Source organism: Apaloderma vittatum, unplaced genomic scaffold (genome assembly GCF_000703405.1).
Source record: "Apaloderma vittatum isolate BGI_N311 unplaced genomic scaffold, ASM70340v1 scaffold14706, whole genome shotgun sequence".
NCBI classification, from domain to species: Eukaryota; Metazoa; Chordata; class Aves; order Trogoniformes; family Trogonidae; genus Apaloderma; species Apaloderma vittatum.
Window position 1 is genome coordinate 19,070 of NW_009723498.1, and position 24,838 is coordinate 43,907.

The 24,838-nt window shown below is 35.8% G+C and overlaps 1 protein-coding gene across 1 annotated transcript in view; it reads right to left on the reverse strand.

Annotated features, from left to right (window-relative positions):
• LOC104269726 (low-density lipoprotein receptor-related protein 1B-like) overlaps positions 1-24,579 on the reverse strand; it is a gene marked incomplete at both ends in the record, with an annotated part of 42,307 nt that extends 17,728 nt beyond the window's left edge. Inside the window, 7 exons of the mRNA XM_009872146.1 lie at positions 9,065-9,436; positions 12,439-12,563; positions 12,855-13,006; positions 13,162-13,288; positions 18,284-18,413; positions 18,822-18,956; positions 24,448-24,579. Of these exons, the coding sequence (XP_009870448.1) occupies positions 9,065-9,436; positions 12,439-12,563; positions 12,855-13,006; positions 13,162-13,288; positions 18,284-18,413; positions 18,822-18,956; positions 24,448-24,579 (1,173 nt within the window). The remainder of the gene's footprint in view (positions 1-9,064; positions 9,437-12,438; positions 12,564-12,854; positions 13,007-13,161; positions 13,289-18,283; positions 18,414-18,821; positions 18,957-24,447) is intronic.
• Between the last annotated feature and the right edge of the window lie 259 nt (positions 24,580-24,838).

A 24,838-nucleotide genomic window follows, 5' to 3' on the forward strand; every position in this document is an offset into this window, starting at 1 on the left:
GCAAAACATCTGATGAGACTCCTCAGAGAAAGAAATACCAAAATGAAAAGAACCATGAACCTGAAGCCACAATTGATGAGGTAACCAACCAACTGAGCAGGATATAATAGATGATATTTCTGTGCAATGAAGCGCATTAGATACCGGTTGAATGTACCTGTGGTGAAGCCCAGTTTGGGGCTAGACAAGGCAGGTTAACTGCCGGGCAAAGCCAGACCTCTGAGAGCAGGTGACTATCAGTGCTGTGAGCACCTGCTCGCTCACTAATACATGGTTATAACTCACAGAGTTCTGATGATGTCAATAGGACAGAGGTAACAGAAGGAAAAGCTCATCCTGAAAGGATCAATCACCGAGTCGTACAATGTTTCTGGAACATTTTGTTCATTTGTTTTTAATTTCATTACAGAACCTGACAAATATGCTGTTCACTCTTACAAATATTTTCAGTTATTCAGGAAGGGCTCTGTAAAAGCTGCACACCAAGAAATAGATAATTCATAGAAGCATTTTAATTACACCTTATTTGGTAATTTTTTTTTAATTTATTTTTTTTTTCTCTGCCAGCACTGGTGACTTTTCTACATTTTGTTATACAGCTTAGCTTACTTCTGGATCAAACAAATGAGCTTGGAATGAAAAAAACAAAAACACCACTAATTTTTGGTCATTTTTACCTGAATATACATGGAACAGGTAATCAACTCTCTAAAACGACGGAAAAAATGACTTTGAACACTGTAAGGTTGCTCCAGAACTGTGCTTACATATGCATAAGTGTTGGGTTTCTTTTTTTTAGTTTTCTTAACTTTCCCAGTTAACAGCATTTAAAAAAATACTTTTTGTTGTAGCTTGACTAATGTATCATTAAAATTTGCTGCGATAATCAGCTTTTAAAAATCAAGTCCGTTTATGTTACTTAATACAACAATTATGGTTTTAATCCTATGTCCACATTCTTGTGGATCAGAACATCTTTCTTCAAAGAATGATTTAGCCCTTTTATCATGAGTTTTAATGGTTGGACTCAATGATCTTAAAGGTCTTCGCCATCCTAAATAATTCTATGGGGGAGGAAATAACTTACAGCTTTTTATGAGGAAATCTATACCTACCTCCAATTACTCTTTTTGTGAGCAATGGTTATAGCCCTTCCATAGTTGTTTCCTCCCAGCTCAGTGAAGAAAACCACATCAACAGAGACGTAAACCTGCAATATTCTATCTTCTTATCCTAGATATAAATTACTCCTTGATTTTTACAGGCCTGTCTTAGGGTCAGCAGGGAATAACGTAGCAAAGGAATACTGATACACCATATACTTAAGGAAATATAGGGAACTCAGAATTTAGGAAGCAATAGGGCTTTGTATAACTGTAAACTGTAACCCTCCCGGTATAGTTCAGCATAACGCTACTAGTTAACAACTGTTATGTCACCATAATTTCAAAATAGTTAAGGTAGCCATGTAAAAGGGGCTTCAAAAGCAGAAAGAATGGAGAATTAACATATGGAGATGGAAGTGTTTTATTAGTTTTTTAAAAAATCTCAACAATTATTACGGAAAATTTTTCTACCTAATTGCAAGATCTCATGTTATCTTTTCATGCATTATATGCAGACTCTCGAAAAAAAAAAATACTATTCAGACTTAATTGACTTTAAGTCAATGCCATTAGAGTGACTACCCTAAGACTAATTAGTCTTCTAATAAATATGCATAATCAGAGATTTTTATTGTTACTGCTGGAGTAAAACCAAACACTACAGAGCTATTAGAAGCATTAATGGCAGAATAGCCTAAAAACCTAACAATATTTGCTGTATCACACTACTCTTCAGAATAAAACAAAGGAGAATTGTCAAGAGATATTCCTCTGTATAGCTCTTCCTCACAATTCACCAAATACAGTTTTGCATTTTATGCAACTAAGCTACGGCTGCCGATTTAAAAATCTACATCAGCAAATATTTGCATCAATAAAAATTTAAGGGCAATGTGGAAAGTTGAAGCAGTCACAAACCGCTCATAAGTTTTGCCTGCTAATTGTAATATACAGCTTCATGCAGAAACAAAATATACTGATAAACCAGACACTTTGCTTTTCACTAACAAGGCTCCAGTCACAATGATAAATTTTAGCTTTTACAACTTAAATATCCTAAACTTAACAATAGCTTCTCACTTTGCCTTTTAAAAAAAATTTAAATCTCTGGATCTATATTCCAATATATATAATTATAATGAATCCAATTCATTTATAAAGTGAAAAGCAACAATATTAAATATTTATTTAACAGATTAAAGAATATTTTTACTGGAGAATAAAGCTCCAAAACTAAAGAGATCTCATACAATGTACCAAATTTAATGTTCTGTAAGAGAAATGGGAACGTAAATGCCTTCTTGACAGTTAAATTGGACCCATTTAGTTAGAAAGAATAGCAGCACACATTGGAACACCTTTAAAAGATTTAGATTGTAAAGAGCTTTACAATACATCACAGGATCTGACACTTTATGTTAGCAGTGAAAAGATTTTTGCCTTCTATAGACACTGGTGTCTAAAGTTCAAAACAGAAGGAGCGTTTTTGCACCTAACACTTCCTTTTGTGCTGTGAAAGATGTCACACCGGCAAAATGTCTCGGTGCCATTGTTTACACAGTTCAGAAAAAAAAAAAATCAAAAAACCCCAGAAAAACCAGCTTGCAAAGAGTATCTCATCTTAATACTTTTTCCTCTTTCTCATTTCCTTTCCTTTGCCTTTCCTCCCCATTTTTTTCTCCACTCTCTTCCTTAGTTTCTAACTTCCCCATTGGTCTGCCGTCTGGTGTCGTACAAGGACATTAAAACGCTGCACTGATTTTCTACAGATACACCGAGGTAGGCTTTGATTAATGAGTATTATCAGAAACCTTTACCCATCATAAAAAGACTGCCATATTAGATTAGAAATCAAGGCTTAGTTTTTTTGTTTTGGTGTTTGGTTTGTGGTTTGTTTTTGTTTTTTTTAATAAAAAAGGCTGTGAGGCAGCTTCTTGTTTCCCACTGGAAATTAGTCATCAACAGGCATGTCATCAACTGTCACTTGGACGGAAGAAAGCTCACACAGATGGTTTATTGGAGAGATGGTGTAAGATGATCTCCTCTCCATTCTCAGTCAACAGAAGTGTAAGACTTGCTCAGAATTGCTGATATATAATGCCATGTTCACCAGTGAAGGAAGAAGGAAAACAGCTGCTCCTTTGGCACTCTGCTGCCAGGCAGGCAGCGAGGGAAGGATGCCAAAAGCAGAGAAGTTTAGCAGAAGGTTTGTGAATTAGGGCTTAACCTTTGATATCATGGAAAGAGGAAACCATACTTTTACACCATGCAATATAATGTATTTTTGGCTTAACAGGTCAATCCACAGTGGTAGTCATCTAATGTATAACAGGAATCAGCATACTGATCTCCATGATTTTAATTAAGTCTCCCATTAGCTGTTTGCTCCATCAAAACTGAAGAGACGTTGTCAACAATATCTTTCACAGACTTCCTCTGAGTCAGAGACCTTTAACTCCACGTAGAAAAAAGTCTCTATTCAGATCATCGCATCTTTAAAGTTAACTCACTATTTATCAGTTGACAAAGCAAACAACAGTCACTGGGAGATGTAGCATGAGAGGGGATAAGCATATAATTTAAAAATCTCCTACATGAAACAGATACTGGCTTCTGTTGAAGATTTTTGTTTGCAGTTATTTCAATTAAAATTACTTGCAGTTGTAAGATGTCTATTTAGGTCTATAAAGTACTTCATAAATATTTATCAGAGTGCCTTTGAAATGGCTTGTGCCTTAGATACTAACAAAACTGGTTCAGGAGTTTGAAATAATAGAGTTGTTCTGTCTAGAATTGATTAACGACAAAAAACAAGAGGAAAATTCTCCCCTGGGCTCCCTTTGAGAGGAGAATAAACTCTATGGTTCCAAATGAAACTGATAACCTGTAGCAATTTTGAACAAGTCAGATTTCCAAATACCTCTTTACACAACTCTGTACCTTTGACTGCTACTGATTTCCGTTCTTTCTTTCTGTTTACTGCTCCGTTATCTCATTTTAACCCAGGTTTTCAGTAACAAATTTTCCCAAAAAGACTGGCAACAGTTAGAAGACACAGTTCTGGTAGGGTCGAACAGAAATTTTAAAGATTATTTGGAGATGGCCACTCAACATAGTGATTTAAACCCAGTGTCACTTCCATGCAAATTTATTACTTTCTGTACCTCCTTTTGTATTTAATGTCTTCTTCTCCTTTTCTACAAAGTCTGCAGTACACTGGGGGCTAAAATTAAATAAGAAACAACTTCCAAAGTGTATGTAACCTCCCTCGATTGCCTATAGACTACGAAATGCATCAGGATTCAATTTGTTGGGACACTGCTTCTCACAGAAGTTTCCCAGTATAATCCCTGTGACTGTGTTCTGGTTTACAAAGGACTACCATAGACAATGATAAAATAGGAAACGTCACGGAGGTTCTCAAACATTTTGCCTCATCAGAAGGTTCATGAAGCTTTTATAACACAATGGGACACAAAAACACACATGTATATTAGCTAGCTTGGGTTAGAGGTTAGAAGCCAGTGTACGGAGAGCTGTAAGGCTGGCCTTTACAACTACACAGGAGAAGGCTACAAAAAAAATCATAGAATTGTCAGGGTTGGAAGGGACCTTAACAATCATCTAGTTCCAACCCCCTGCCATGGGCAGGGACATCCCCCACTAGATCAGGCTGCCCAGAGCCCCATCCAGCCTGGCCTTAAAAACTTCCAGTGATGGGGCTGCCACCCCCTCTCTGGGCAACCTGTGCCAGGGTCTCACCACCCTCATGGGGAAGAACTTCTTCCTCACGTCCAATCTGAACCGATTCATCTCCAGCTTCAATCCATTCCCTCTAGTCCTGTCACTGCCCGACATCCTAAAAAGCCCCTCACCAGCTTTCTTGTAGCCCCCTTGAGATACTGGAAGCCACAATAAGGTCTCCTCAAAGCCTTCTTTTCTGCAGACTGAACAGCCCCAACTCTCTCAGTCTGTCTTCATAGGAGAGGTGCTCCAGCCCTCTCATCATCCTCGTGGCCCTTCTGTGGACACGCTCCAGCACGTCCAGATCTTTCTTGTGCTGTGGGCTCCAGAACTGGACAGAGTACTCCAGGTGGGATCTCATGAGAGTGGAGTAGAGGGGGAGAATCACCTCCCTTGACCTGCTGGCCTATTGGATGGGTGGAACCCCACAGTAAGCATCTACCCATTCCTTCAAAGTCTAATATTTTTTGTGTACTTTCAGCAAGACAGACAATAAAATATTACCTCTTGCACTCTTCTTGGAAGGAAATACTGAGATCAAAAGAGGCTATATAGGTGGCAGTCACCATATGTCACAACATATTTAAAATAGAGATTGCTGCATGAAAACCATGCACGATGCTACAGTGATAAAGCCACGAGCAATATTGAATGGTTAGATTATTCATCACCCAAAGAAATATTTGTGGGAAATCATAGCCATGAACAAGGAGGTGTTTTTTTTTAAAAATATCAAGAAAGATTAACCCCATAAAGTTACATATAAAAACAAGAGGAGAAAAAAAGAGCTCCTACTGACTGAGCAAAGGAAATGTGGCTCACTTCATCAGCAGAGTTCAGAAATAACCAGGAATCCACTCAAAAACCCCATGCCATACAAAAACCAAAGATGTTAGGGTATGACATACCATACACACACTGCACTGTTTATTTGTTGTTGTTATTGTTTCTTCCTGAAAAAAAAACCCTATTAGGTACCAGGTTCTTCCTGAGTTTTGAATCTGTTTTTAGTGAACTGGAACAACTTAGATAAAGTTGTTTATACGTTGTAAATCTACTTTCCCTGAGCCGAAAATGTGTTAGCTAATGGGTTGTTTATGAGTTGCAAATCTGTTCAGTGAGGTGAAAATTTGTCAGATAATGGGTTGTTTATGAATTCTAAATCAATATTCAGTGAGTCGGAACTATGTTAGATAATAGCTTGTGTAGGGTTGTAAATCTGTTTTCAGTGAACTGGAAACATGTTAGATAATGGGTTGTTTCTGGGTAGTAAATCTGTTCTCAGTGAGCTAAAAACACGTTAGATAATGGGTTGCTCGTGAGTTGTAAATCTGTTTTTAGTGAACTGGAAACGTGTTTAACAAAGGGCTCTTTATATATATCTTAACTCTGGTTTTAGTGTGCAGAAAAGTTCACAAATGTGTTAGATTTGAGTGGCATACCTGATTACAGTGAGGTAGAAATCCATTAACTGATGGATTCTTTACAAGCAGATCTACACTCAGTGAACTAAAAATCTAGGATAACAGTATCTTGTACATAAAGTACTCTGTTTTCTATTTAAGTCAAAATACTGAGTACAGGTTTGCATGATTTGTAGACTTTAACTTAACGGGGTAGAAAGGGGTTACAGAATTGTTGGAACCACACTAGATATTTCCAATGAGGTTTTGAATCTCTTCCTGATAAAGGAAAACTTGCTACAGATGCATCCTAATAATTTTGAAGGAATAAGTTAGCAAAATTATGTCAAAGAAGTCTTTTAATCCTGCAAAGAAACATTATTACTAAAATCTGTCTGGTGGATTCCATCTAATAGTTTCAATGTAATCACATATAGTTAACATGGAAATCAGAAAATTTTAGAATTTTATGTCTTCCACTTAATGAAATCACTGGTGTCAAACAGCCTTACCACTGCTTTTTTTTTTTTTTTAATGGCTATCACTGTTGATCAAATACTGCCACTATATCAAGCAGTTTCATCAATTGTCTCCTGTTTAGAGTGAGAGAAAATCATGTGCAGACTCTGGAAAGGAAGGATATGGAGTATAAAATGACCAGTTTAAAATGAAAGTTTCGACAGGAAAAAAAAGTGGTTTTAAAACACAAGGAGAGTAATAAACTAACATATATGGGGATGTGATATCCTTCCAATTGCAATGAAAAAAACAACCAGATTATTTCTAGAAAATACCGCCATAGTTCACAAACACATCCCAAGCGTATGCAGTAATTTTTTTACAAGGATATAAAATTTCATCTGACATTCAATTATTCAGAGTGCTGACTCTGCTAATGAAAAATAAAATCGGGCATATTAAGATTACAAGTTAAAACACTTCCTGACAATTTCTTAAAACTATAATTCTCAACTCTGCTTTATGGAATGTCTCCAGCTCTAGTACAACAACCTATTATAAAGTAATGAGGAGTACTTTATTGCTCTTTAAAAAAAACCAAAAAACCCAATATCTGACTGCATTGGTGCTTCAGCAGTATTTCTTTCCCCTCTTTGTTTTAACTATAAAAATTTCCAGTGTCTTTTCATCTAACAAAATTTCTTCCTTTGACACCAGAATTAAAATAGTGCTTCTATGGCAGCACTGCACATCTCTGTGAGCTCTTTGTGGTTCTTGTGCGGCTAACCTTGATGCCCAATCCCTACATTTTAATGCTTTCCTGGGAGTCATGAGAACATCCCGACAACACTGCTTAGTTTCTCTTTACCACATCTTAATACAGCTATCAGTAATTCCTCTGATACATGCACAGGTAAAAACTCAAAGAAGGCCTTGTACAATATTTGAAAAACGTTTTTCTGTTAATTAATGTCAACAGTTTTCACGACCATGAATACCTACCCAGAACCTCTGGCAGATGTACATAATAATACAATTATGCAGCATCAGTTGTAGAATAATATTTCATCAGTTTGCAGCTGATTAACTTATTTTTTTTTAAATATTTCCACTAACAACCACAGCAAAGGGTGATATGTCCCCCATCAAATTTACTTCCATTTTTCTTAATCACATTCTTTGGTCTTGTTGAACTATCTGAGCCAAACAAATACTTAAATGTAGCAAGATCACAGGCAATATAGCACATGATACCAGAAATTCAGATAAGAACTGTCCACAACATAAGGAGTAAAAATTATGCAATACTTGGGATATTTTGCAAAAACAGTTACTGAAGCGAACTGCTGACTCCAAAAATACCAGACAGTACTCAAAAACTGCCACGAAGAGTAGAAACACAGCAAATATACCCATCTGGTAACTAACTACAGACAAATGAGGTTTATTGCATATTTTAGAATGATTAAACTGGAACAGAAATGGAAAAACAGCAGAAGCTTTTAGTATTTAGAATTTTGTAGCACAGATGTATGAATGTTTAGCATTAGGGATATACATCGCCTACACATTCCCATTCAGATTTTCCTCGAGTTCTGATTTAGCTATGATGAGCCATGACAACTTTAACGTACACCTTGTATTAAAGTTACATTAGACTCTGCTGATAAAGAATTCAGCACCAGATCCTTACAAGATTTTATGGAGGCCTCAGCAATGAAATGTTTTGTGTCTTGTCCCGAAGACCTTGGTGACACTACTGGTGGCACTTCCTTGATAGCAGTGCCAAGCTTCAAGTATTCAGAGGCTATGAAAATGTCAAGTATCATGACTCCTCTTACCAGCATGGTGAATGAAGGCATAGTAAACACGTAAAGCTACTAAAAATGACCAATTTTTTCAGTTGGAGTTTGCCTCTGACTATGTTTGATAACATTTGATACTGAGGAATGGTTGTGCCTGCAGACGTTTCTTACAATACCAAACAAAAATAAACAATCAAGGGATTCATGGGGTAAGGAGACTTTTTTCATTTCCAAGCATTGCACAATGAGGTTTTGTTTCAACAGTCAAACTTCTTAAAAGAATTACAGTAATGCCAATTACCGACCACCATTATCACTTCTAGTACTATGCTTTACATATCCTAAGATGGTTACAAAATAAATTCCTTTGAAGCTGTAATTTTGAAGATAATGTCTAAATGTATCTTACAGGGATAAAATAATTGTGTTATATACTTAGAGCACGCTAAAAAAAAGATTTTTATAAATTCAAGTGATTATCAAACTTTCACTTAATAAAGTTTATTTTAATGACACATGCATTTCGGGAAACGGTTTTTTTACTTACTTTCAATGAGCACTTTTCTGCCAGTCCAGTTGTCTTTAATGACTTGTATATTCCCAAAGTGTGCATCACTGAAGAATATGCGATTCGTACCTCTTCCTTTCAGACTGTAGTCAAAAGCAAGGGCTATCACATTTTTGAAGTACTCTGGATTTTCATATGGCCTTACTGGGGAATTTAAGTTGGTTTCATCCGAAAGATGTATACTTTTTAATATTGTCCTCCCCGAGTACAACAGGTAACCCTCATGCCTCAGGCAAGTAATTCCATCTTCTGCAAGATAACCATGTGCACAAGCACAAGTTCTCTGGGCACTTCCCCGATAAAGGCAAAGCTGATGACATCCACCATTATTCTTGGCACAAACGTTAGTACCTGCAAAAAAAATTAAAATCTATCTTTTATAATATTACACTTAGCTAACTCAAATCAAAACGTAACTTCATGCATTCCTCTCTTAGAATGGTTTCTACAATATTGCCAAGTAAAACAAAGGCCAAAACACTAAAAAATGTAACTTTAATCACAACCTAAAGACAATTTTAAAGAGTACAATTAATGAACAAATATGTCCTTTTCAATTCAGAAGAGTGTATATTTAACTATATTTATTAATAGAATTTATTAAGAGAAAATGGTAAATTGAGTTATTTCTCCATAATCAGCCAAAGACTTAAGAGATTGCTTGAGGTGCTTTCAAAGATTTACTTTTTATAAAACACCTGTTACTGACAAAAAGTCAAATTTTAGATGACATCATAATCAAGTACTTTTTTTCGATCCTGTGTGTCAAAATGAAAAAATACATACTGAAAGGTACAAAACTGCATAAATCTGGTTCCCTCTTTTTAGTGAAGACATTTCTTAACATTTTGTTCTAAATTCCTTTAAAACCTGACTTTAAAAACTTACTCCCTGACAAATGTACACCATTAAGAAACCACTGTCAAATTAGTAACTTCAATGACTTGTTGTAAGCAATATATAAAATTACAGTAATTGTCAATAATTAGGAGCTATTTTCCTTTGCCTTTATTAGACTACATATGAATTACAAGTATACTTAGTTTAGATAATTCAGTTTGTTTCTGACAGCACTTTCCATATAATAACACAGCTCTTTCAATACAGTCGCTTTCCCATTTCTGAAAGTTTTCCACAGACTGAAGAAGAAAACCTCTTAAAGAGACCATTTTCTGGTAGAAAACCATAATAATTGGCAGGGAGCACGCAGTGACTGGAAGTACTGTTGACTGTATTTTCTAACTGCTGCATTTCAAGTTGCAAGATACTTTTAAGAAAAAATAATGGGAAATGAGAGCTCTCAACATGAGAAAACATTTGTGTTCCTAGGCAACACTACATGAGACATATTTCTCTATATTTATGTAAAAACATTTTGAGATTTAGCTGTATACATTTTTTACATTTGATTTGTTTTAAATATTCTTTTAAAGTTTTATTAGGCTAGAAAAGTTAATATCTGTTTGGAAGGATGAGAGGTGGACAAGAGAAAGCAAAATATACGGAAAAAGATCCTTAAAGCTTCTAAAATTTCTCTTCAAAAACTTCAATGCTTCCACAATTCGCCAGCTGTGAAAAATGGCCAGTTCTGAACCCAAGGTAGTTAGGGCATGTCCTTGCACGCATGTGAAATAGGGAAGGACAGGAATCCACTTGCAAGTAACACTGCAAGACTGGCTCATCAGAAAGGGTAAAACTGGTGTTTGAAAAAAAGCATTGACCACAATTGGCACAGGTTGTTGGTTGGGTTTTTGGGGAGGGGGCAGGATTATTTTTATTTGGTTGGTTTGTGTTTTAATAATAGGTCAGGAAGCTAGCTAATGAACTTTTTAAAAATAGTGTTAACTACTTCTAGATGAATGAACTTAAAAAATGTATATAATAGTGTGATATAGAAAAACATTCAAAAACATTTTTCACCTGTTTTTTTCCCTTTTGTCCTTCTGGCTCACTGACATCCCCTCCCAAAGACATTAACCATTTGTACCCTAGTAAAATTTGAAAAATGTATTAAAAAATCATTCCGTTACGTTTTGCAAACTAACAACAAAAGATTTTTAGTCTCAGTAACGGCTTCTCCTATTCCTACTGTGATCAAGTCTTTAAAGTCAAAAATAGAGAAGCATTGTTTTATCCTACTGTTTTATTTTCCTAATTCTATAATATAAAGCTCTTCCAAGCAAGCAGACATTAACTATTTCCAGCCTAGTTAAAAGAAACAATAAATTTTTGTATGGAATATTTTTAGCCACAAAATATGATGCCCACAGTGTTCTGAAATTACATGCAAAAATTCTTCTTAAAATTAATATGCATATGTTTGCAAAGTGATTTCATTTGAAACTATTTAAAATTCTTTTTTAAAAAAAGACATTTTTTTCTTATTGATTGTTAATTGTTTTCTTTCAAAATGCAGATTTATTGTACACGTCATATTTAATGCAATTATTTAGGAAAGGTGTATATAAAAGAAACAGGATCTTCAGGTATGTAATGCAGTGATTAAAGCAACTCTTGAGTGGTACCAACATCAGAGATGTATCTGTATTTTAAAAAGTTTATCTTGTATTACAGTAACTTCTCTTCCCCCTTTCTCTTGAAATATATTTATGGGCAACTTTGTCTGAAGGACCTGGTAGCAGTTTGTTCTGAGAAAATCACAATTTTTTATTACTTGTAACCAGTTTTGCTCACTGAAACACGTTTTTCAAGGTGTCTTCAAAACTAGAATTTTAGGAGGAAAAGTACATCTAAAAGCAAGATTACTCTTAGTCAGGTAGTGAAGAATAAAACTTAACCATACATACTATAAATCACAGACAGTGTCTCTTGAATTCACTAAACATATTGAACATAAAGGAAATTTGATTATTTACAAGGTCTCTTTCCACACAGAGAAACCTTAGGACTTAAAATCAAGTAATTTCAGGAAATAAATATTTGAGAGACAGAGGCTAGGAGTTTCTATCCGTGGGAAAAAAAAACCTGGTTTACTTGCCAATAAAAATCTGAGACTGAGATAACTGCTTTTTGAAGCACAGTTCAAGGTCCCTCTCATTCCTACATCTGTTTTTTGCTTTTTCAAAAAACAAAACAAGAACTACCAAACCTAGAATGACAGGAAGTGTTTTGGTTTTAGATTTTTTTTTCCTTAAAATACTCATAAGAATTTTAGTAGAATTTGTACTATATGTGTTTTCTTTAGTACGTTAACTTTAGCTGAAAAAAAAATACCTCAAGAGTAAAAAGTGGAGATAAAATTAGTGATTACTTCACTTTTGGTACGCTTTAATATACATAAAAAGTAGCAGGTGATATTACAACAATTAATAGCATCCTTAAGAACAGCCAACCTTTCTCTCGTGCTCTATTAAAGACTTTCACTTCCTTCAGGTTTATCCCAAGGCCAGTCCTCATGGTCACAGCATCCGTGGCCTCATTCTTGTGGCCTCTTCTAATAGAGCCATTTGCATGTGCTCTGCCAAAAAAGTTGAAGATGCCTCATCAACAATCCTCAACTAATTCACACCAAACAAATGACTGAAGGGCAGTGGAGAGTTCACCTAAGGAAAGGTGAAGAAACCTGTTGTCATCTACGACACTGATACGCTTTAGCTTTCAGCATCAGAAATGCCCTCTCGTTGGAAATTGCACGGGTTTCTGCGATCCGCTCTGCGACCTTGCTAAGGAATGGCTAATCCTACAAAGGTGAAGCACCTGGCACTGAAATAACATTTTGAGACTCAAATACTTATGAAAAATAAATTACCTGTCAGACCAGTAGATGTAAGCTCCAAACACCGCGACTGAAAACATATCCACATTGCTCCCTGACAGCACAATCTCCCGATTCCCTCCACTCTCAAGGTCAATTCTTTCTATCTTGTCGGTACGAGCATCACACCAATACAATTTATGTTCCTAAAGATTAATTTTAAAGCAAACGTCAAAAATCTTATCTGAGTATTTAATTAAAGAGTTAGTAAGATTACATCCAAATGGAAGACGAGTTGGCTTTAACGAAATATGGCAAATGCTGCACATGTTAACACGCACTGGGAGGCAGAGGAACTAACCTCATAGTCGATGGAAATCCCATTCGGCCACGCAATCCCCAGGTTCACAAGCACAACTTTCTCGGATCCATCTAAGTGTGCCTTGCCTATGCAAGGAGTTTGTCCCCACTCTGTCCAAAATAAATACCTAAAACATCATAAAAATTACCAGTTATACTTGACCATCAAAATAAGAGTTGAAAATACATAATACAGTACTTTATTGCAAACAAAATGCACCATTATCATTAAATAGGCATTTAAAAAACACGCTAAGGCTCACATCTCTAAATAATCTTAAGAAATTAAATACATCAAAAAATTGTCTCATAGAACACTTTGAGAGATTTTTTTTGCAAATTAGATATATCAAGTCATTCTTTTAACATTTAATTAGTCAATATGCAATTTTATTCCTTCAAGAATCCAGCTTTGCACTTGTTGAATTTAAAAGCATATAAGAAAAAAATATACTGGAATGGAAGCTCTTGTATCTAATCACTAATAAATGTTGCGATAATACAAGACATTTATGTCTAACAATATTTTAAATACAAAGCAGTGAAGAAACACTGTGGGAAATGGGATTTTATTTGGAAAGAAAATATACCTCCTATTCTTCCTAATGCTCACGGGACAAATCTGCATCTTATTTTATATTACTGTACACTCACTGGCACAGTAACATCACTATTTTGAGATATGATGCAAGGTCAAACCTGTGCCTTAAATTCCTGCTTTGCAATCTGTTGCTTTAGGTATATTATGAGGCCACTTCATACACACAAAATACTTCCTTTACTTAACACTAACCTACTAAATAGCTTTGAGTTAATGTCTACATGTCTACAAATATACAGACATATGAATGCATATTTGTGTTACGATATATTATAAACACCTAAAATATATGTTAAAATATAAAAAATATGTTCTGAGCACGAAATCTCTTTCTAAGGTACTAGAATTGAGGCCAAGTCTATTATTACACACCTGAAGAAAAATGTTTTCATAGCAAACATTTGGAAGAACAGACCAAAACATTGTTTAGTAATACACTGCACACAAAGCGAACAGAATATACAAATCCATTCTTCATTGTTTTCTTCCTTTGTGTGGCATATATATATTAGAGTAAATTAAAGTAAAGATCAGAAAAGACTTCTGTGCTTTATTAACCATTTCTAGCCTGGTGAAAGCAGTATACCAATCTGTCATTAAATAGCTGTATTTCATAGAACAGTTTGGCTTGGAAGGAACCTTAAAGATAATCTTGTTCCAACCCAATGGAAGATTAAATGGGTCTAGAAGCCCCCAAAGTAAATGCCGAATAGCTGTCAAAAATGTAAGGCACAATGCATAAAGCATTTATATATATATATATATACACACACAAACTTACATGAACTGTTAACCAGTATAGAAATACTTAATCTTCCCATATCTTATTCAAAAAGTCTGGGAAGTAGCATCTAAAATACTTGTTTCCTGGACCTTTGTACGTAGCAATATGCTACCAGTGCATTTGATATATATACTGTAATACTAGAATAAACACAACCCAACTTATTTCAGAATCATCCCATATAGAATTTACATAGCTGACACAGAGGTGCAGTTGGTAGAAATTTGATGCTGGCTTAGAATCTTAAAAAAAACTTCTTTGGAAAAAAATTAAATCAGAGTTTAAACTCCCCACTACCCCAAACTCTAAATACAAATTAAATTTGTGAAATGCTTTTGAAGAAGGCATCTTCAAAGTCTACGAACTATTTCATTATGAGCTTAACTCCATATTTCAATCACAAGAGCTTGTTCAGAAAAATATTATTTAACTGGGAATCAAGCAAACAAGTCAGACAAATGTACATTATATGAATGAGTATATCTGATGAGGGATGAAGACAATCCTTTGTAGGACCGACTACACATTTTTAACTTTTTCCTTAGTAACAATAAAAAATATCACCAACCAGCTGAAGGCTGGCTGCGTCATATCTCGGTATAACTGGCAGATGCAGCAAGATGTAATAACAGCTATTTTCCTCTCTATTCTTATAGCTGTCAACTCAAGCCTCAAGAGAAATGAAGAATGTGAAGTCAGGGCAAGGGGGAGGGGAGAATACCTTTGAAAGTTTTTGCATCACAAAGGGAAAGAGATATGACAATAATGCAGAAGGTAAAAAGGCCTTACTCTTCCCAGAGAAGGTATAACTGTAGTTCACCAGTAAAACATTCCTGTCCCTTCTCCTGAACAAAACTTTGACTGCAGACATCTCCGGATGGAGTTTTGTGGCATATTATGGCCAAGAAGGCCAATGGCATCCTGGGGTGTGTTAGAAGGGAGGTGGCTAGTAGGTCGAGAGAGGTTCTCCTGTCCCTCTGCTCTGCCCTGGAGAGGCCACATCTGGAATGTTGTGTCCAGTTCTGGGCCCCTCAGCTCAAGAGAGACAGGGAACTGCTGGAGAGAGTCCAGCTCAGCCACAGAGATGATGAAGGGAGCGGAGGCTGAAGGAGCTGGGTCTCTTTAGCTTAGAGAAGAAGAAGCTGAGGAGAGATCTCATAAATGTTTATAAATACGTCAAGGGGGAGTGTCAGGAGGACGGAGCCAGGCTCTCTTCAGCGGCGTCCAATGACAGGACAAGGGGCAACGGATACAATCTGGAACATAGAAGGTTCCACAAAAATATTAGGAAGAACTTTTTCCCTGTGAGGGTGCCTGAACCCTGACACAGGCTGCCCAGGGAGGTTGTGGAGTCTCCTTCTTTGGAGACATTCAAACCCCACCTGGACACGTTCCTGTGTGATCTACTGTAGGCGATCCTGCTCTGGAAGGGGGTTGGACTGGATAATCTTTTGAGGTCCCTTCCAATCCCTGACATTCTGTGATTCTGTGATTATTAAAAAAAAGAGAGAAAGAGCTTACCTACTTTCACAGAGGCTAGAGTGTTCTATCGGACAGTAAAGCAATTACTAATCTGTGGTCCTCTCATCCTCCTATGTATCCTAAACATAGCCAAAAACTAACTACAAACTCAGCAAGACGTAAACACCGAAGGAATGCTTCACAACTGAAGTCATTACCACACTTAACATTTCTCTTCTTGATGGTTTATTAAATACAATAATTTAAACTCCTCCATTTCACCCACATTTTACTAGTATCTGCTTTTGGGGGGCATTAAACATATTTTAAGGTGTAAAATAATGGTTCAGTGGCATCTCTAAATATCCATTACTTTGAAAGAAACTCTCTTTCCAGAAGAATTTTGTAATATTGTTGGCTACCATTTAATGTTCTTATGTGCACACTTATTCCAGTAAAATAGAACCATGAACTGTTGAGTCAGAAAGCACCATATAAAAACATCATAATTTCAATGATAAAAAACCCCATACTTTAGTAAAAAAGCAACTTTTCTATAAATAGCAGTATTAAATATTATTCTGTCACGGGTTCTGCATTTACACTTACCTAAAGCAATTGTTAAAGGATGGATCTCAACTACAATCCATCTTTCCTCTCCAAATACTGTAGAAGAGTTGATCACGCTTTTTACCATTTCTAGTTGAGAATAATGGATTTTATTTGTACAATTAGTATTATTCTAACATCTAAGTATTCTCCAGAATAATGTCACCCACTGTGCTTAGCCCTCATAGAATTCATGGGGACTTTTCCTTTCCTTGATGTAAGTTAGGGGTGAAAACTTGCATATGCATGAAAACTTGCATATTTGCATATGCAAATACATTATATATATGGTGAGGAAAATTACACTGTTAATTAACTATTATTTTGAAAAAGTTTGGTCTACCCTTCTGATCAGAAGAATTTTATCAGGTTTCTGTATACATACCTTCAAAAGCGTTTTATGGGTTTGTTTTTTTTTACCTTTTTTCTAACAGAAGTGCACAGCTATTCTAGCACATTAGAGACAAAAATATAATAATAAATCCAGCCAGACCCTACTCTGAAGAACAATATACGTTAATCCTAAACTGTTAGCTGATACTGCCAAGCAACTAGTGGTGTTATATGAACACCGCTATAATGATTTGTGGCAAAGGCTATTACATTATGCAGAAAATAAAAGCTATTTCTTCCACCTTCATTCTTAAAAACACTACATTGCAAAATACACACATCCCTGTCTAAATTCTCACAGAAGAAATTGTATCAGAGATCCAAACGGCAGTTTACATTGCTGTTATCAACCCACCCTCAGTGAGAAGTCAGAATTCTTCATTATTATGGCTACAAACTCCTCTGAGTACAGAGACTTCTTTCCTGAAAACATCAAGCTACTGATTTGATTGAATCTGGGGAAAATGAGCTACAGTGTCATCTTTGGTTTTGGGGGCAGGTAGTTCCTCAACCACTTCTTTAAGATTCTGATATACACTGGTTTGTGCTTCTGTTTTAGTGGGCTAAGTGTAGCACTCTGCCTTATATGTTTTTTCCTCAGAAAGCACGTTTCATATTCTCAGGAAAAAAACAGGTGGGAATTCTTTGCAGAATTTACTGCTTCTTTTACAGTTGTAGCTCTGCTAACAATAGTTTTGGAGCTGGAAGGGGACAGAAGGTTCTCTATTTCTGTTAATGCTACAGTCTAGTCCCTACTCTCAAAACAGCTGGATGAATACAGATGTCGTTTTTGACAACCCTTCCTCTCTTACCCACATTACTTTTAGCCACTCTGGGCAATCTCCTTGGTTGTTGCAGTGGGATGTTATACACTAGAATTTATAACAACCAAGGATTACATTGTTCTACGATTTCATCATGACAGCGAGGTTTTCATTGACTAACGCGATTTCTCCAGATTTGCTGAAAACTTAAGAACAGATTTAAGCATATTTCCAAGCAATACCTAAACTTTAATTAAAATGATTGTGTTGGAAAGTGAAAGCTGCCTTGCAAGGAAAGTATATTCTATATACAGAAACCAATGAAAAAACAGCATGTGATAATAATGTTTCCTTCCACCTGTGGTAAGTGACAGTACAACAGTTTCCAACAGAATCTTTTTGGTTTTTTTTAAATGCTTATCTATTAGAATGAAGGCCTTAACTTAGTTAATAAGCTTCAGTGCTAACATGCAAATTTTAAAAGAAATGCAAGTAGCCATGGTCATGTTACCCTTTTTCTGGGTGTACCGCAATAGATCTTGGCTGGTCCAAGCCCTGAGATATAATTACGTATCGGAATGAGCCGTTGAGCCTGGCAACTTCAATTAAGTTGAAGCCATGATCCGTCCAGTATATGTTACCTGGAAAAAATATCTTGAAGTTACTGGAAAAAGAAAAAAATGTCGCAAAAGTACTTAAAATTTAAGTGCCTAAGTTAGGATGAGAAACTAACCACTGTATTTTAACTTATACATATCTTACACTTGTAATTTCTAGTCCTATTCAGCCTTTCATTTTAAACTTGCATTTGTGGTTGTCACCGTTGAGACTGTCCATCTAAGAAATAGTGTCCCAAGCTACAAAAATAATTACTCTGTCTGTAGTAAAACGGCAAAACATAGTGATAGTATCTCCAGAGAAAAAGAACGAGACATTTGGAATATTAGAATTAGAGCTGAAAGCAAAACAAGTCATTTAATCTTGAGCTGAAGATGCCAAGAGCACACTGTCAGAAATCATGACAACTCCTGAAGCAGGTTAAGACCTACCTGCTATCCAGTCCACTGCGATGCCTTCAACTCTTCCCAGACCATTTGTAACAATGTCTTCTTTCCATGTTTGGTCTCGTTTAGATCTGCTAATTTTATTGAAACCCATGTCTGTCCAATAGATTGTATCATTTCCTATAAAATACATGGCACCAATTCTTAGATTAATGCAGTTAATTCAGCCCAAGTATCTACAACGTGAACTGTAAAAACTGCCAATTATAACTTTATTAATGTCTTGGACTAAACAGAAGTGTATCAGACCTATGATCTCTAGTACCCCATTCTTTTTCCCTTTTTTAATCTTACTTTAAATAACTAAGTCAGAATTTTATATTTTCTATTGTTGTTTAGTATTGAACATATAACTCAATAGGGCCATGACAACAGGTAAAAGCTACCATCCCTTTTCAAAATTACAATAAGCATATTGTCTTTTTTCCTCCTAATGGGATAAATGTTTGGAAAACATTTTATTTATTAACCACCATTCCGAAACATCCAGAAGTCTGAAAAACTACAGTGGAAAATTGCCTACACAGTCTTTTCAAAAGTAATCATACAGATAGAAATTTGGCAGTATAAAAAAAAATAACTAGGCAAAAAAAAAGTGTGATATTTGAGAGCGATATATTGTTAAAGTAAGAAAAAAATTGACTATCCACAATTCATCTTTTATTTTAAATGTCATCACAAGTTTTCACTAACAGTCTTTTTAGATGTTTTAAGGCATTTCAGACTGTCTTCTCTGCCATTCTGCTGTAGATGCCTGGCCACAACGCAGAAGAGCAGGACCACTTTGTAGTCTTAAGAGTACAAATGCATTTTTTACTGACCATTTAATCACACCTGCAGGCTTTAGAATTTGGAGTGGCCAAATCAGAGCCACACACTCCTCTCTGTTGCCACAAATTACCCTTGATAACTAGAAGGGGCAAAGTGATGACACCTCTCAAGAATAATTCTCTGCATAAACAATATTTGTTCAACCTTTATTTTGTCATACTTTATATATCTGGTCTTAATTCCTTAAGAAGGAGAGCACATATTTATTTATATAATATATATGTCAAAATATAGAAAGATTACATACATATATTACAGATCTAAAATATATATACACATATATTTGAGTGTGTATGTGTATATATGTGTGTGTGTGTATATATATATGTGTCAATATACTTAAATAAGAAGAGAGAAACCCCCAAAATTATACAGATAATGGTCAATTCCAGACCAAACCAGTCTTGTATGCTCGAGAACACTAGACATACCATCAATAAATCAAATGACAAGTTCTGACCACAAACATGCCAGTCATACAGTTTGATTATCACATATGGGAGCTGTGCATTTTGCTAGTTATTTCAAACGAGTACAGAAATTACACTGGCAATTCAACAGTAAGAGACCGATCTATGATCATGTGCAAGCACATGCCAAAGACCCATCAGTGGAATATGAGAAATACAAAATTAATTATGTACTTTCAGATAGGGCTTTGTAGCAATCAAAACACATAATTCTTTTATGTTTACCAACTGGCTAACACATTCTACAAGTATTTCCTTTTCCAGTTTAATTAATTCCATGAAGACAAAGCCTCTTCATACTACAACTATTTAAGTCAGCCACGTGACCAGGAACCCAAATAACAGCTTAGAAACTGTTACAAGAACACAGAGATCTCTGTTTTCACTTCCATGATTAAATATGCATATATAACTGAAACAGCAGACAAAGGACCAAAGCCTGAATAGAACCAAACCCAAGATAACAAACATTCTGCTCCAGTCTCATATTCAACCACTATCTACTCTTGCGATGAGTAAACCATGTGTGTGTGAAATATGTTAATCTGTCTGAGTAAATCAAGATATGCTAATCTGGCTGAGTCAGTGGTGTGCTAGTTATTACACACTTAGTAGGGGGCACCCAGGAGAGATAAGGGGAAATCCCATCATACCAGCAAAGACATTCTAGGTAGTCCCCCTAGGCATGCCTCTGCCCCCCACAGCCCATCCTTATAGTGTAAAAGATTTTGGGCAGAAAGTGGGGAGAGAAGTTTTTCCAACCATAGAGCGGGACTGTAGGAGATTCTTCTCCCCCTTATGTGAGATGTTGGATAAAGACATTTTCCCTGGGATAGACAATCCTCACCTGAGAGAAGGCAAGTGTCTAAGACACGTGTGGCTTACTGTAAGATTGTTATTGTTACTAACTTGCGCTCTTCTTAGATCTGTACTAGTACATTTGTTCTGGGAATCACCTGAGTTCTGTAATAGCATATCCTGTGTGGTGGTGTTTCTTTCTCTAATTTCAATAGTGCATTCTTCCATTGTATCCAAAAAACCTGCTTTGTGACAGATTAGACCTGTAAGTCTAAAAACTGATAGCCTGAACCTTGTGGTGAAGTCTGTGTATTGGACCTGTGAGTAAAGTTCAAACAGATCTCTAGCCAGAACCTTGCAGTGAAGTTTCTCCATCACAACAGCACAACTGACTTTGTAGTGCCCTTCGGTAATCTAAAAATTCAAACTGAATTACCTTGGATTTGCTTCCGGACAAACGCATGTTAAAAAGGTAAAACTAATTTAAAATAGCACAACACATATTTCTCTTTAAATACACCACTAACAGTCTATCAAAATTACTAATTTACTTTTATAATATGCAGTATATCCTGACACAGCTTTGTTTTGTTACTGACCAACATTTTTCATCAATACACAATATACCTGACTTGAATATAAACAGGTAGAAAGTAAGCAACTGTTATGTGCATGTACAAAAAAAAAACATTGTGAGGACATAAAAAATCATGGAGATGTGCAGATATAACTTCAGAGATATAAAAATACTTCCCACTAATAAAGGAAAGCACACTTTCAAGATAAATATTACAAGTGATACTATTTTAACATCAGTCTAATTGGATTTTTATTTAGTTGGTAGTGTTCATGTAAAATAACCAGAATTTTTAAGCAGAATGCAACTGTTCTACAAAAAAGAAAAAAAAAAAAGTAAGTAGTTTTGGACTGGAACCAATCAGAAAAACTCAAGTAATATTTTCTGTGTTGGAGGAAGGCCATGAAGCACATGAGTTCACTGCTTCTAGAAAGTATCCTTAAAAGTATATGTTAAGAGCTTGAGCATGCAAAGATAAAAAATTACCCAACCATACACCAATACTACACCTCAGCCAACACATTTCCTTAAAATTCTCATTTTCTTTTACAGTCCTACACCTTACTTGTCTACATTCTGTATACTGAATTAAATCTCCATTAAACACAGCTGTAAAATGCTTTGGCTATGACATTTTGATGTTTTGGGGCACTATATGACAGCTTAAAACCTATACTCTTTTGCCGTAAAATGTGAAATAAAGTACTTTTCGTCACCAAACAAGTAAAGATTCCTGTCGGTTTCAAACACAGATGACACTCCAGCATTTTCAGAGTTACAGTTTGCACTTGGATGGTTTGATTCAAATGGCAAACTCCTCTTATTTGATGGAGCCCACAATTCTTATGGGCTCCTTTCCGTCAATAATCAAAGTTCTCTGTATACCACTAAAACATGGATTAACGTTCCCAGTAGGACTCAGACACTGAAGACCCACGTCATGCAGAACAAGCTACCAGGAATTTATGTGAAGCAATTGGCCTTTATTTTGTTGTAGTCTTCACTTATAAAAATGGATGACATTTCTGCAGATTTGTGCATCTATACTGTCTCTGTCCTGTTGCAGAAACCTGTTTTATTTTCCCAATTACTTGGAAAAAACAACAAGAGACTGAGATGAAAAATCCCATCAGCATCAGGTTCCTGAAGTCAGTTCTTGCTTCAGACAGATGGAAAGAAGGCTTCCTCCATTTGGAGCCATCAGTATCTATTTATCTATTTTATTGCTGGAATTTGAAGAGAATTCATACCCGGAAACACCGGCTGCCACAAAGCAAAAAATCCCTGCGATCTTACATAGCTTTTACAAGCATTTTGCTAAGCAGCGAGCATTAGTAACTACGGCCTCGTATTGACTCCTACAGTCCACAGGCAGCTCGTCCGCAAGCACTGAAAATTAATTCCACTTAATGCATTAGTATGTTGCCAATAAAACCCTATAGCTCAAAATTCATCATCCAGAGCATTTGGTAAATATTACCTCTTTTGTCAGACCCTGTCAGCACAGTCTGAATACTCAAAATGCTTCTTTCAACCAAAAGAGTAAAATCTGTGCTCCTCTCGCCTATACACACCTGTATATACACCATGTAAAGAGATTCCTGGAGGCACAATGATGGCATGAGTTATAATAAAAACTGTAATACCTGGAAAACCCAACTGCATTGTCTTAATACTCTCTGCCACAAACATACATAGCTACCACCTCTCCATCATCCTGTATCTTCCCAATAACAGATGAAATTAGCTGTATCATAGCTTTTCTCATCTACGATATGTGTATAAAGGCAGTGGCTATTTAACTGGTTTTTTATGTTTCAGTAGACTGTCATTGAACTGTACCTATGACATTGAAAGCTCTGAACATCAGCTGTGATTGATTCGAAAGCAAAATATTCAAGTATGAGGGCACTGTAAAACGTTGAGTAAACTTTGAATTTTGCTAAGCGGAGTAGAGGTATGAGAACACCATTGAAGAAGGCAGACCAAAAGGAGAAGACTTTAACAAACTTAATTCCTAATCTGCTAACCAAACACTGATACTTGTGCGACTAAGTAGGCAAACAGAACAAGCACAAAAAGGTCTGTTTTTAATATGGAGGCATATATTTATACTTAAGCAAAAACTTAGGATCTCTCGATGCTAAATTCCCAGGTAGAATTTATTCCAAAATGATAAAAAATGGAGTATGATGAAATAATTGCATTTCAAGAAGTCAATGTCTGTATGTATATAACACAGGTGACTTAAAATTTACTTCTCAACTGCCAATTTGTAAACAAAATCAGCTCCTGAGAAAATCAGTTTAGAAGGAGGGCTAGTCAAAGAGCTAATAGGTTAAAAAAATGGAGATACAAGATATTTCCGGGCCACAGATTTCTAATATTTTTTAAACTAATCAAAAATCTCTAATGTCTTTCAAGATACTCACACACCATTTAGTACCAGTGGGAGATGTATTCAGTTACTTTTCAGGATCTTATCCTTAACTTTTTTTTCACCTTATTTCATGTGCAAGCAAAACAGAAATTTCCTAATTTCACAGGAAATGCATGAGGCTATCCAAACTAAAAACATTCCACCGCAGTAGAAAGGTACATAGCATACTTAAGACAGAACTAATGAAACTTGCCTTCCTACAGATTTATGACCACTTTCTCTAAAATCATGCTACCTACTGAAGCTTTCAGTGATGTCTCCACCAAGGAATACCTGATAGTGCTGCCAATGCAATCTACATACATGTAACACATTTGTCTATTTACTGTAAATAAAAAATAGCTACAGGTTAAAACTGTAACACACAATCATCTTACAATTCCTTTAAATACAGTTGTAATTATCTAGAAGGTTTTAAAACTGGAGAGTTACTTCATTTATAAGAACAGTAAACCATGATTACCATACATACAATAAACTATACATAATATTTACCTGCATGGAAGTCTATGCCCACAGCAAATGAAGTTCCAGATATAGGCATTAAAGCATCCATTTTATCATTTGGATCAAGAGGAATTCCTCTAATTCCTTCATGAACCGAATACATAAGAAATGATTCAATACCTATGGAAAGAATAAAATAGCCAATGAGAGCAAAGTGAACTGTAGGGACAACATGACTTGAGGAACCGACAAGCACTAGACACAGTTTTCCAATATTGCTCTATCTCTTTGAAAAAACATTGATGAACTATTATTGTACATTTCTAAATGATACATGCAGACTTATAAAGGGAAGGAAATCACTGTCTCATGGCAGGGAGGCTGAATTAGATGTTCACTAATGTCCCCTCCAACCTAAGCCATTCTATGATTCTGTGAT